Source organism: Triticum aestivum, chromosome 7D (assembly GCF_018294505.1).
Source record: "Triticum aestivum cultivar Chinese Spring chromosome 7D, IWGSC CS RefSeq v2.1, whole genome shotgun sequence".
Taxonomy (NCBI): Eukaryota; Viridiplantae; Streptophyta; class Magnoliopsida; order Poales; family Poaceae; genus Triticum; species Triticum aestivum.
Window position 1 is genome coordinate 81,902,471 of NC_057814.1, and position 11,884 is coordinate 81,914,354.

The 11,884-nt window shown below is 47.6% G+C and overlaps 1 protein-coding gene and 1 non-coding gene across 2 annotated transcripts; both read right to left on the reverse strand.

The window, feature by feature from the left end:
* Window positions 1–941, reverse strand: LOC123170528 (auxin-responsive protein IAA20). The gene is made up of 3 exons (XM_044588383.1): window positions 660–941; window positions 318–566; window positions 1–224 (listed from the first exon to the last, which is right to left on the reverse strand). Exons 1-3 carry the CDS (start codon window positions 842–844, stop codon window positions 182–184), a joined length of 477 nt encoding a protein of 158 aa, XP_044444318.1. The 5' UTR covers window positions 845–941; the 3' UTR covers window positions 1–181.
* A 3,077-nt stretch (window positions 942–4,018) lies between these two features.
* On the reverse strand, window positions 4,019–4,091 carry TRNAA-AGC (transfer RNA alanine (anticodon AGC)). The gene has a single exon. It is a non-coding gene; the product is annotated as a tRNA-Ala (tRNA).
* Between the last annotated feature and the right edge of the window lie 7,793 nt (window positions 4,092–11,884).

Consider the following 11,884-nt stretch of genomic DNA (forward strand, 5'->3'; position numbering starts at 1 on the left):
GACAAGAGAAATAAAGTCAGAAAGTCCCATACTTGTTGACGTGACCACAACATTGTACTAACATTCCCTCGCAAAAAGAAAAACATTGTACTAACATTATTCAGTAAGCTAATTAACTAGACACAGACGCCGGTGCAGATCATGACGCCCAAACTCAACTAGCAGTGGCAGGTGTAGTCGGTCACATGAGTATCCTGAGACGTTTGGCCAACTTGCTAAACTCCCTGCAAGAGGTCGATTCAACACCGTTATCAGTCAAAGATTCGATGCCATGACAGGGGAATACGTGCGGAAGAAATTAAGAATCCACAACTTACTCCCACGGCACGTCTCCGACGAGCATCCAGTCCCCGTCGCCGTCCTCGTAGGTGACGGTGCATGGATCATCTTGGTGAGTGGAGGGGAACATGAGGCGGAGCGTGTGGTGGAGCTGGTGGTAGGAGGCGTGGCGGGACAGGTCCACCTTCCTCCCGATGGGCACCCCTTCCATCTTCACCTTCACGTGGCCGTTGCTGCGCGGGCGGTGCCCGATCTTCACCGGCGGCCACCCCACCAGCCTCTTCCTCCTGCACGAATTACACTCGGCCATGTCAGTTTCACGAAAGAGAAGGGCGCGCACCTACGTCCATTGCATTGAACACCATCGACGAAAAACTCACTTGTTGCCCATCTCCCAGTCGCGAGGGTCGCCAGTGCCGTCTTCGCCGTTGCCGTGGTCACCGTCGTCGTCGTCGTCGTCTCGCACGAAGAGTGGCAGCGTGGGCTTGTTGACACCGAACGCCTCCGCCACGCCCCTCTTCCCGGACGAGACCGCGTGGTTGGGCGGCGCAAGCCCCAGCTCCATGGCGCCGGTGGCTAGCTCTAGCTAGCTCCTTCCCTTCGTCAACTATTTTCCCTTGACTACGTGATCACAGCTGAAAACTTGTGCTAGGGGTAGCTAGCTGGTGTACTCTGGCAGCCTGCGACACCGTGCGATTGATGCGTGCGGTATATATAGGCGTGCGGGGCACCGCGGCCGATGGCTACGTTCGATGCATGGTGACAGGGGAGGTCGATCTGGAAATAGTGAACTCGAGGTGGGCTCGTGGCGGCCGGGGGAGTGGGAGACATGGTGTTGGGCCTCAAGGGGGGTAGGCAGCGGGCGGGCGGCCGGCCTGCCGCCGCGCGGTCGGCACCGCTTGCTCTTGCGTGTGCCGAGGTAGAGGTAGTATATCAACACGGACCCTTGTGCTGCCTGCGAATGAACGGTGGAGTTTGTGGGTGTGCGTGGTTCCGGAACTGAGCGTGGACCGGGGCCGGTTGCTTGTCGATGGTGTGTTTTGCTCCGTGACTTTGCGCACGCACGCGTCGGCCGGGGGCACCACACGTATGGTCCCGGAGTCGCTACTGCCGGCCATTACGTTAGAGCATCTTTAGCTGATCCTTATATCGCGCCGAATTGCAAAATAACAGCGAGTTTATGGTTTTATGCGAAAAACACGGCTCGAACAGACACCTTAAACAGCCCCGACCCTTAGATTTTTTTCTCCGACCCACAAAAAACACAGGTTTTCTCCCGCCCCATCGGTGCCCTATATCATGGAAAAGCAGTTGGCGAAAGTGACATTTCAACCCGCGCGCGTTCCCCTCCCTCATTCCGTAGCCACCCGCCGTCGTCGATTCCGGCCATATCCGCCGGCGGAAACACACCACCGGGCCGCTGCAGACCCGGGTCTACCGCGCTGCTTCGCGGGCGCCCCGGATCTACCGCGGCCTTGGATGAACCGCCGCCAAGTCGCCTCCTGCCCCGGATCCGCCGTTGAGTCCTTTTTTGCCCCTTCCAGTTAGATTTAGCGAACGATTTCCGTGCATGCGAGCTCTGTTGCGATTTGTAGATGATTTGAGCCCTTGTGAGGAATTTTTGCTCGAGGATTCGTCCTTCGTCCGATGACTCAGACATAGAGCCGCTGCTCGAGAATAATCGGCAACAGATGGAGGAGGTGGTGGTCCTCGCCGCGACGGAGCTCGAGGATAGGAACAGAAAGAGACGGCGAGGATCTACCGTCTGCCGTCTTTGCATCCCTCGCAACCCCCATCTCGAGAACATGATGTTGATACAAGACTAGTTCATGGCGTCACCCACATATCCGCCGCACCTCTTCTGGAGAAAGGTGTCTAATGCGCTGATCCCTTTTCGTAAAAATAGTAAAAGCTTCGAGGAAAAACCACGTGTTTTGAGGGCTGGCGTGGGCTGCTCCCGAACACACCCCGCACGGCCGAACGGTAAATCTGCCTTCGGCCGCAGCCCGCGCCAGCCCTCAAAATACGTTTTCTGCAGCCCTTATATTTACTTTAAAGGTCCGCGCGATAAGGGGTGTGCTAAGATGCTTTTTCTTCGTGCAGATACATTCATCAACTAAGTCCAAACGAAATGAGTAGTATTTAACAAGGAATAGGTACCGTCAGATGCATGATCAAGCTAGACACATTCAGGATAGGTACCGTCAAATGCATGGTCAAGCTAGACACATTCAGGATAGGTACTAGCGCCAATGATGTCATGAGACGTGAGAGCCAGATCGAGGGGGCATGTGCATACGTGTGAGTGCTCGTCTATCAGCCGTTATTTAACCCTTGATGGGCTCCTCGTCCTCCGCGCATCACCCGACGTACACCACATGAACATGCCGCAGCGGAGCGCATGCCCCCAAGTCAAGGGAGACAAACCAGCCACTGCTCCCACTCCATGCTTCGCCCACTCCAGTCATAGTTGCATGTCACAGTGTGCCTGATCTACGCCTTCGATCTGCATGCAGCGTGGACACCGTGCTTCCCAACGCCGCTCCCTGCCGGCTCAGTCCCAACACCGAAACGAAGTTTATATCTTTCACGTCCCTACAGTTTGTAAACATACCATCTATATGTGCGTGTGCAGCTTCTGATGGGGGCAGGACAACTACGCAGGGAGAGTCGTTTGTCAAAGGATGTGACTAGATCTCAGTCGACTGGGATTTAACGAGTCTCAGTCAAGTGACATAATATATAAAAAACAAAAAGAAAAAAAAAACACAAAGTGCATGCATGTGATAAGGGACACATGATATGATGCACAGCAGCCATATCTAATACAGTACGTACTATAATGCTAGACTTTTAGAAACACCCGCACCGATCATGCTCAGGTTTTTAACTCTCAGCTAGATTGACTTCTTTGTGCTAGCTGCATCATCGATCGGCTGGTCCATTGCACCTTGCGTGCAACAGATGGAGGCTGGTTCGTAGCATCAAGTCAGACCACCGTTCATCGTAAAAACAAAAGTGCAGACCACCGACTCGCCAAATACAAAAAGAGCGGGGACCACCCGGAATCGACGGGCAAAGGTAGGAACCAAGTTGAGCGAACTCCAGTCTTAATGAAAAACAGCCGTGTCTATGTCTGCCCGGACAAGAAAGCATTGAAGTTTACGTTGTAACCAGCCAGCCTCCTGCCCCCGTGCGTTGCACTTGCGCCGAGTCTCTTCACCGATCGAGAGCGAGTAAAGATTCGACCGCCAAACTAACGTGACTCGTCTAGCCGGCCGGCCGGCACTACTAGCTAGCTCTTCCCTTAGTATAATTAGATTAGCGGCGGTCACCCGCTCGTTGTGGAGCACTAGAGCTAATGGTAGGTCGATGCATGCATACGCGCGAGTCTGCATGGCCATGGTCCATGTGTGAAGGGAAACAGGATACATACCGGCATGCATGGCCCCCGGAGGAAAGGGGGACGTCTCCCGGCCGGTCGGCGATCTCTCGCACTCCATGGACCATGGCGTCATGCTCTCGCGCATTCACAGGCATTGCACTTGCATGAACACACGCGGTATATGCCGCAGCTCAGCTCATCACTCACCGCTCCGCCCAAGAGTTGCAGGATGTGTGCGTACGTAGCAGCCCGGTGAAGACGTTGACGCCGACGCCGAGGCCGAGCCAACCTTCTCCCCTCTGGCCTGGTGACGGTCGACAGGCTTTCTGCCGAAGGCAAAAAGAAAAAAAAGTGTGGAGAAGTGGGGTATCGATCCCCATACCTCTCGCATGCTAAGCGAGCGCTCTACCATCTGAGCTACATCCCCATTGATACTTCTTATGAATCCGCCTTTTATTTCAACACAAAACACGCTAGAACAAAGCAGAAATCCAAGATGAGAATTTTCTTTTTCTTGACGCAGAAAAGAAACTGAGCATACACGAGCAAATCAGAGCATACAATTGGTTCCAACGCACAAACCAAAATGAGTATACACAAACAAGCCAGCATTGTGTGCATTGCATGGCCGGTGAATATCAATTAAGCTGCTGACTCGCTTGGGACGAGCATCCATCCGCTCTAGGCTAAGTGTTGCACAGTGACCCAGTGCTTGTTGATATTTGGGATTCCAGGGTCCCGGAAAAGGTAATGATCTTCGGGTGGCTCTTCTACGTTGATCGTCTCAACACAAGGAAGAACTTGCACAAGAATAATATTCCGGACACGGAAGCTTGCCCAAGATGCTCTCACACGGTGGAGGACCGTGAACATCTCTTTTCATTGTGTCCGGCAGCTTGCCGGATTTGGCGGGCAATCAGTATCCATCCTCTTTTCACGCCGATTGGAGATCTCTTGCGCACAACACTACCAGCCACGCTGCCCAGCTCAGGTAGCTCCTTCATGTTCCTTCTAATTCTCTGGAAGATTTGGGATGCAAGGAACACGGAAGTCTTTCAAAGCCTTGAGAATGATGCAAGTAGTTCTAGTAAAACTATTTTAGATTATTTGATTGTTTGGACCCATCGGCTTATGTCCCAAACTCTCAAGGGCCATGCGGGCCTGTGGCGTGAGTTCCTCTCCTCTTGAAACCTGTGAACTCTGTAACACTTGGTAATTTTTGAAATATATTCAGGCGGGGAGCCTTCCACCCGGTGACCATTTCAAAAAAAAAAAATTCAGACATCTGCTTATACTCGCTATTTTTGCCATTCTTGCTGGTCATTTCGTTCTTTTTTTCCCATTGCATTGTCTATTCTATTTCCTTGAGAAATATTCAGTTGATGCCCCTATGGGTGTCTTTTCAAAAAATAAAAAAAGCAACCGTCGTGACTTAGTACACTCTCAACTAATTCATTTTTCTCTCCTTCACTGATATTAAGTTAACCCAACACTAGTAGAAAAAGGGTCAAATATGAGACACATTAGTGCCGGTTTGAATTTGAGCCGGCACTAATGTGTCCATTAGTGCCGGTTCCAACGGCTAGCCGGGCCGCTCTCATTAGTACCGGTTCGTGGCGAACCTTTAGCACCGGTTCGTGCCACGAACCGGTACTAAAGTGAGTGGTGGCAGGATGTTGTCAGTCTGGGGCCTCTCCAGCACCTTTAGTACCGGTTCGTGGCACGAACCGGTACTAAAGGTCGTCCTACATAAACCCTTCGTCCACCCGAGATCGCTCTGTTCTTCCCCTTTCCCCTCTCCTCTCTATTCTTCCCCTCTTCCTCTCGAGCTCATAACACATTTTGCCCAAAATTTGTCAAGATTTGAAGGCCCCATCCATTCAAATGATCACAAAGGTTAGCAACTTTGTCCTTTCATCTCTCATTGCTAGATTAGCTCTTGCAATGCTTTATATAGTGATTAATTTGTGAGTTTAGTAATTTGGGAGGAATTATATGTGCTAGTATTTGATTTATATGCAATTTGAGGTCAAAAATAACACTTAGTTTGCATATGTAGGTGTGGTTTACTTAGTGCCTTCTAAATCTCCGTCGTAACCACCGTCGATCGCCCGCACCGTCCCATCACCGGCACCACCTTGTGGTGAGCCTCTTGTGAAGGAAATATGCCCTAGAGGCAATAATAAAGTATTATATATTTCCTTATATCATGATAAATGTTTATTATTCATGCTAGAATTGTATTAACCGGAAACATAATACATGTGTGAATACATAGACAAACAGAGTGTCACTAGTATGCCTCTACTTGACTAGCTCGTTAATCAAAGATGGTTATGTTTCCTAACCATAGACATGAGTTGTCATTTGATTAATGGGATCACCTCATTAGGAGAATGACGTGATTGACATGACCCATTACGTTAGCTTAGCACCCGATCGTTTAGTATGTTGCTATTCCTTTCTTCATGACTTATACATGTTCCTATGACTATGAGATTATGCAACTCCCGTTTACCGGAGGAACACTTTGTGTGCTACCAAACGTCACAACGTAACTGGGTGATTATAAAGGTGCTCTACAGGTGTCTCCAAAGGTACTTGTTGGGTTGGCGTATTTCGAGATTAGGATTTGTCACTCCGATTGTCGGAGAGGTATCTCTGTGCCCACTCGGTAATGCACATCATTATAAGCCTTGCAAGCATTGTGACTAATGAGTTAGTTGCGGGATGATGTATTATGGAACGAGTAAAGAGACTTGCCGGTAACGAGATTGAACTAGGTATCAAGATACTGACGATCGAATCTCGGGCAAGTAACATACCGATGACAAAGGGAACAACGTATGTTGTTATGCGGTCCGACCGATAAAGATCTTCGTAGAATATGTGGGAGCCAATATGGGCATCCAGGTCCCGCTATTGGTTATTGACCGGAGTGGTGTCTCGGTCATGTCTACATAGTTCTCGAACCGAAAGGGTCTGCACGCTTAAAGTTACGATGACAGTTATATTATGAGTTTATGTGATTTGATGTACCGAAGGTTGTTCGGAGTCCCGGATGTGATCACGGACATGACGAGGAGTCTCGAAATGGTCGAGACGTAAAGATTGATATATTGGACGACTATATTCGGACACCGGAAGTGTTCCGGAGAAGTTTCGGATTAAACCGGAGTGCCGGAGGGTTACCGGAAACCCCCGGGGAAGTATTGGGCCTTGGTGGGCCTTGAGGGGAGAGAGAGGGCAGCAGCCAGGAGGTGGCACGCCCCCTCCCAAGGGGAATCCTAGTTGGACTAGGAGAGGGGGGGCGCAGCCCCCTTTCCCTCTCCCTCTCCCTCTCTTTCCTTCCCCCCCCTCTTTTCCTAGTAGGACTAGGAAAGGGGAGTCCTACTCCTACTAGGAGGAGGACTCCCCCTCTCTCCTTGGCGCACCAAGGGCAGCCGGCCTCCCCCTTGCTCCTTTATATACGGGGGCAGGGGGGCACCTAAGGACACACTTGATATACGATATTTTAGCCGTGTGCGGTGCCCCCCTCCACCAGATTACACCTCGATAATACCGTCGCGGAGCTTAGGCGAAGCCCTGCGTCGGTGGAACATCATCATCGTCACCACGCCATCGTGCTGACGAAACTCTCCCTCAACACTCGGCAGGATCGGAGTTCGAGGGACGTCATCGAGCTGAACGTGTGTAGAACTTGGAGGTGCCATATGTTTGGTACTTGATCGATCGGACCGTGAAGACGTACGACTACATCAACCGCGTTGTGATAACGCTTCCGCTGTCGGTCTACGAGGGTACGTGGACAACACTCTCCCCTCTCGTTGCTATGTATCACCATGATCTTGCGTGTGCGTAGGAAATTTTTTGAAATTACTACGTTCCCCAACAGTGGCATCCGGGCCAGGTTTTATGCGTTGATGCTATGCACGAGTAGAACACAAGTGAGTTGTGGGCGATATAAGTCATACTGCTTACCAGCATGTCATACTTTGGTTCAGCGGTATTGTGAGATGAAGCGGCCCGGACCGACATTACGCGTACGCTTACGCGAGACTGGTTTCACCGTTCGGAGCACTCGTTGCTTAAAGGTGACTGGCGGGTGTCTGTCTCTCTCACTTTAGTTGAACCGAGTGTGGCTACGCCCGGTCCTTGCGAAGGTTAAAACAGCACCAACTTGACAAACTATCGTTGTGGTTTTGATGCGTAGGTAAGAACGGTTCTTGCTAAGCCCGTAGCAGCCACGTAAAACATGCAACAACAAAATAGAGGACGTCTAACTTGTTTTTGCAGGGCATGTTGTGATGTGATATGGTCAAGACATGATGTGATATAATGTGTTGTATGAGATGATCATGTTTTGTAACCGAGTTATCGGCAACTGGCAGGAGCCATATGGTTGTCGCTTTATTGTATGAGATGCAATCGCCATGTAATAGTTTTACTTTATCACTAAGCGGTAGCGATAGTCGTAAAAGCAATAAGTTGGCGAGACGACAACGATACTACGATGGAGATCAAGGTGTCGAGCCGCTGACGATGGTGATCATGACGGTGCCTCGGAGATGGAGATCACGAGCACGGTGCTTCGGAGATGGAGATCACAAGCACAAGATGATGATGGCCATATCATATCACTTATATTGATTGCATGTGATGTTAATCCTTTATGCATCTTATCTTGCTTTGATTGACGGTAGCATTATAAGATGATCTCTCACTAAAATTTCAAGACAAAAGTGTTCTCCCTGAGTATGCACCGTTGCGAAAGTTCTTCGTGCTGAGACACTACATGTTAATCGGGTGTGATAGGCTCTACGTTCAAATACAACGGGTGCAAAACAGTTGCACACGCGGAATACTCAGGTTAAACTTGACGAGCCTAGCATATGTACAGATATGGCCTCGGAACACAGAGACCAAAAGGTCGAGTGTGAATCATATAGTAGATATGATCAACATAGTGATGTTCACCATTGAAACTACTCCATCTCACGTGTTAATCGGACATGGTTTAGTTGCTTTGGATCACGTAATCACTTAGATGATTAGAGAGATGTCTATCTAAGTGGGGGTTCTTAAGTAATATGATTAATTGAACTTAAATTTATCATGAACTTAGTACCTGATAGTATCTTGCTTGTCTATGTTAATTGTAGATAAATGGCCCGTGCTGTTGTTCCGTTGAATTTTAATGCGTTCCTTGAGAAAGCTAAGTTGAAAGATGATGGTAGCAATTACACGGACTGGGTCCGTAACTTGAGGATTATCCTCATTGCTGCACAGAAGAATTACGTCCTGGAAGCACCGCTAGGTGCCAGGCCTCCTGCAAGAGCTACGCCAGAAGTTATGAACGTCTGGCAAAGCAAAGCTGATGACTACTCAATAGTTCAGTGTGCCATGCTTTACGGCTTAGAACCGGGACTTCAACGACGTTTTGAACGTCATGGAGCATATGAGATGTTCCAGGAGTTGAAGTTAATATTTCAAGCAAATGCCCGGATTGAGAGATATGAAGTCTCCAATAAGTTCTATAGCTGCAAGATGGAAGAGAATAGTTCTGTCAGTGAGCATATACTCAGAATGTCTGGGTATAATAATCACTTGATTCAACTGGGAGTTCAACTTCCGGATGATTGCGTCATTGACAGAATTCTTCAATCACTGCCACCAAGCTACAAGAGCTTCGTGATGAACTATAACATGCAAGGGATGGATAAGACGGTTCCCGAGCTCTTCGCAATGCTAAAGGCAGCGGAGGTAGAAATCAAAAAGGCGCATCAAGTGTTGATGGTCCGTAAAACCACTAGTTTCAAGAAAAAAGGCAAAGGGAAGAAGAAAGGGAACTTCAAGAAGAACAGCAAGCAAGTTGCTGTTCAGGAGAAGAAATCCAAGTCTGGACCTAAGCCTGAAACTGAGTGCTTCTACTGTAAGCAGACTGGCCACTGGAAGCGGAACTGCCCCAAGTATTTGGCGGATAAGAAGGATGGCAAGGTTAACAAAGGTATATGTGATATACATGTTATTGATGTGTACCTTACTAATACTCGCAGTAGCACTTGGATATTTGATACTGGTTCTGTTGCTAATATTTACAACTCGAAGCAGGGGCTACGGATTAAGCGAAGTTTGGCTAAGGACGAGGTGACGATGCGCGTGGGAAATGGTTCCAAAGTCGATGTGATCGCCGTCGGCAGGCTACCTCTACATCTACCTTCGGGATTAGTTTTAGACCTAAATAATTGTTATTTGGTGCCAGCGTTGAGCATGAACATTATATCTGGATCTTGTTTAATGCGAGACGGTTATTCATTTAAATCAGAGAATAATGGTTGTTCTATTTATATGAATAATATCTTTTATGGTCATACAACCTTGAAGAGTGGTCTATTTTTAATGAATCTCGATAGTAGTGATACACATATTCATAATGTTGAAGCCAAAAGATGCAGAGTTAATAATGACAGTGCAACTTATTTGTGGCACTGCCGTTTAGGTCATATCGGTGTAAAGCGCATGAAGAAACTCCATACTGATGGAATTTTGGAATCACTTATTTTGAATCACTTGGTACTTGCAAACCGTGCCTTATGGGCAAGATGACCAAAACACCGTTCTCCGGAACTATGGAGAGAGCAACAGATTTGTTGGAAATCATACATACAGATGTATGTGGTCCGATGAATATTGAGGCTCGTGGTGGATATCGTTATTTGCTCACCTTCACAGATGATTTGAGAAAATATGGGTATATCTACTTAATGAAACATAAGTCTGAAACATTTGAACAGTTCAAAGAATTTCATAGTGAAGTTGAAAATCATCGTAACAAGAAAATAAAATTCCTACGATCTGATCGTGGAGGAGAATATTTGAGTTACGAGTTTGGCCTACATTTGAAACAATGCGGAATAGTTTCGCAACTCACGCCACCCGGAACACCACAGCGTAATGGTGTGTCCGAACATCGTAATCGTACTTTATTAGATATGGTGCGAACTATGATGTCTCTTACTGATTTACCGCTATCGTTTTGGGGTTATGCTTTAGAGACGGCTGCATTCACTCTAAATAGGACACCATCGAAATCCGTTGAGACGATGCCTTTTGAACTATGGTTTGGCAAGAAACCAAAGTTGTCGTATCTTAAAGTTTGGGGTTGCGATGCTTATGTGAAGAAACTTCAACCTGATAAGCTCGAACCTAAATCGGAGAAATGTGTCTTCATAGGATACCCAAAGGAGACCGTTGGGTACACCTTCTATCACAGATCCGAAGGCAAGATATTCGTTGCTAGGAATGGATCCTTTCTAGAGAAGGAGTTTCTCTCGAAAGATGTGAGTGGGAGGAAAGTAGAACTTGATGAGGTAACTGTACCTGCTCCCTTATTGGAAAGTAGATCATCGCAGAAATCAGTTTCTGGGACACCTACACCAAGTAGTGAGGAAGTTAATGATAATGATCATGAAACTTCAGATCAAGTTATTACTGAACTTCGTAGGTCAACTAGATCAAGATCCGCACCAGAGTGGTACAGTAATCCTGTTCTGGAGGTCATGTTACTAGACCATGGCGAACCTACGAACTATGAAGAAGCGATGGTGAGCCCAGATTCCGCAAAATGGCTTGAAGCCATGAAATCCGAGATGGGATCCACGTATGAGAACAAAGTATGGACTTTGGTTGACTTGCCCGATGGTCGGCAAGCCATTGAAAATAAATGGATCTTCAAGAAGAAGACTGACGCCGATGGTAATGTTACTGTCTATAAAGCGGAAGAAGAGTTGTATATGATGCAACCGGAAGGTTTTGTCGATCCAAAGGGAGCTAACAAAGTGTGCAAGCTCCAGCGATCCATTTATGGACTGGTGCAAGCCTCTCGGAGTTGGAATAAACGCTTTGATAGTGTGATCAAAGCATTTGGTTTTATACAGACTTTTGGAGATGCCTGTATTTACATGAAAGTGAGTGGGAGCCCGATAGCATTTCTAATATTATATGTGGATGACATATTACTGATTAGAAATGATATATAATTTCTGGATAGCATAAAGGGATACTTGAATAAGAGTTTTTCAATGAAAGACCTCGGTGAAGCTGCATATATATTAGGCATTAAGATCTATAGAGATAGATCAAGACGCTTAATTGGACTTTCACAAAGCACATACCTTGACAAAGTTTTGAAGAAGTTCAAAATGGATCAAGCAAAGAAAG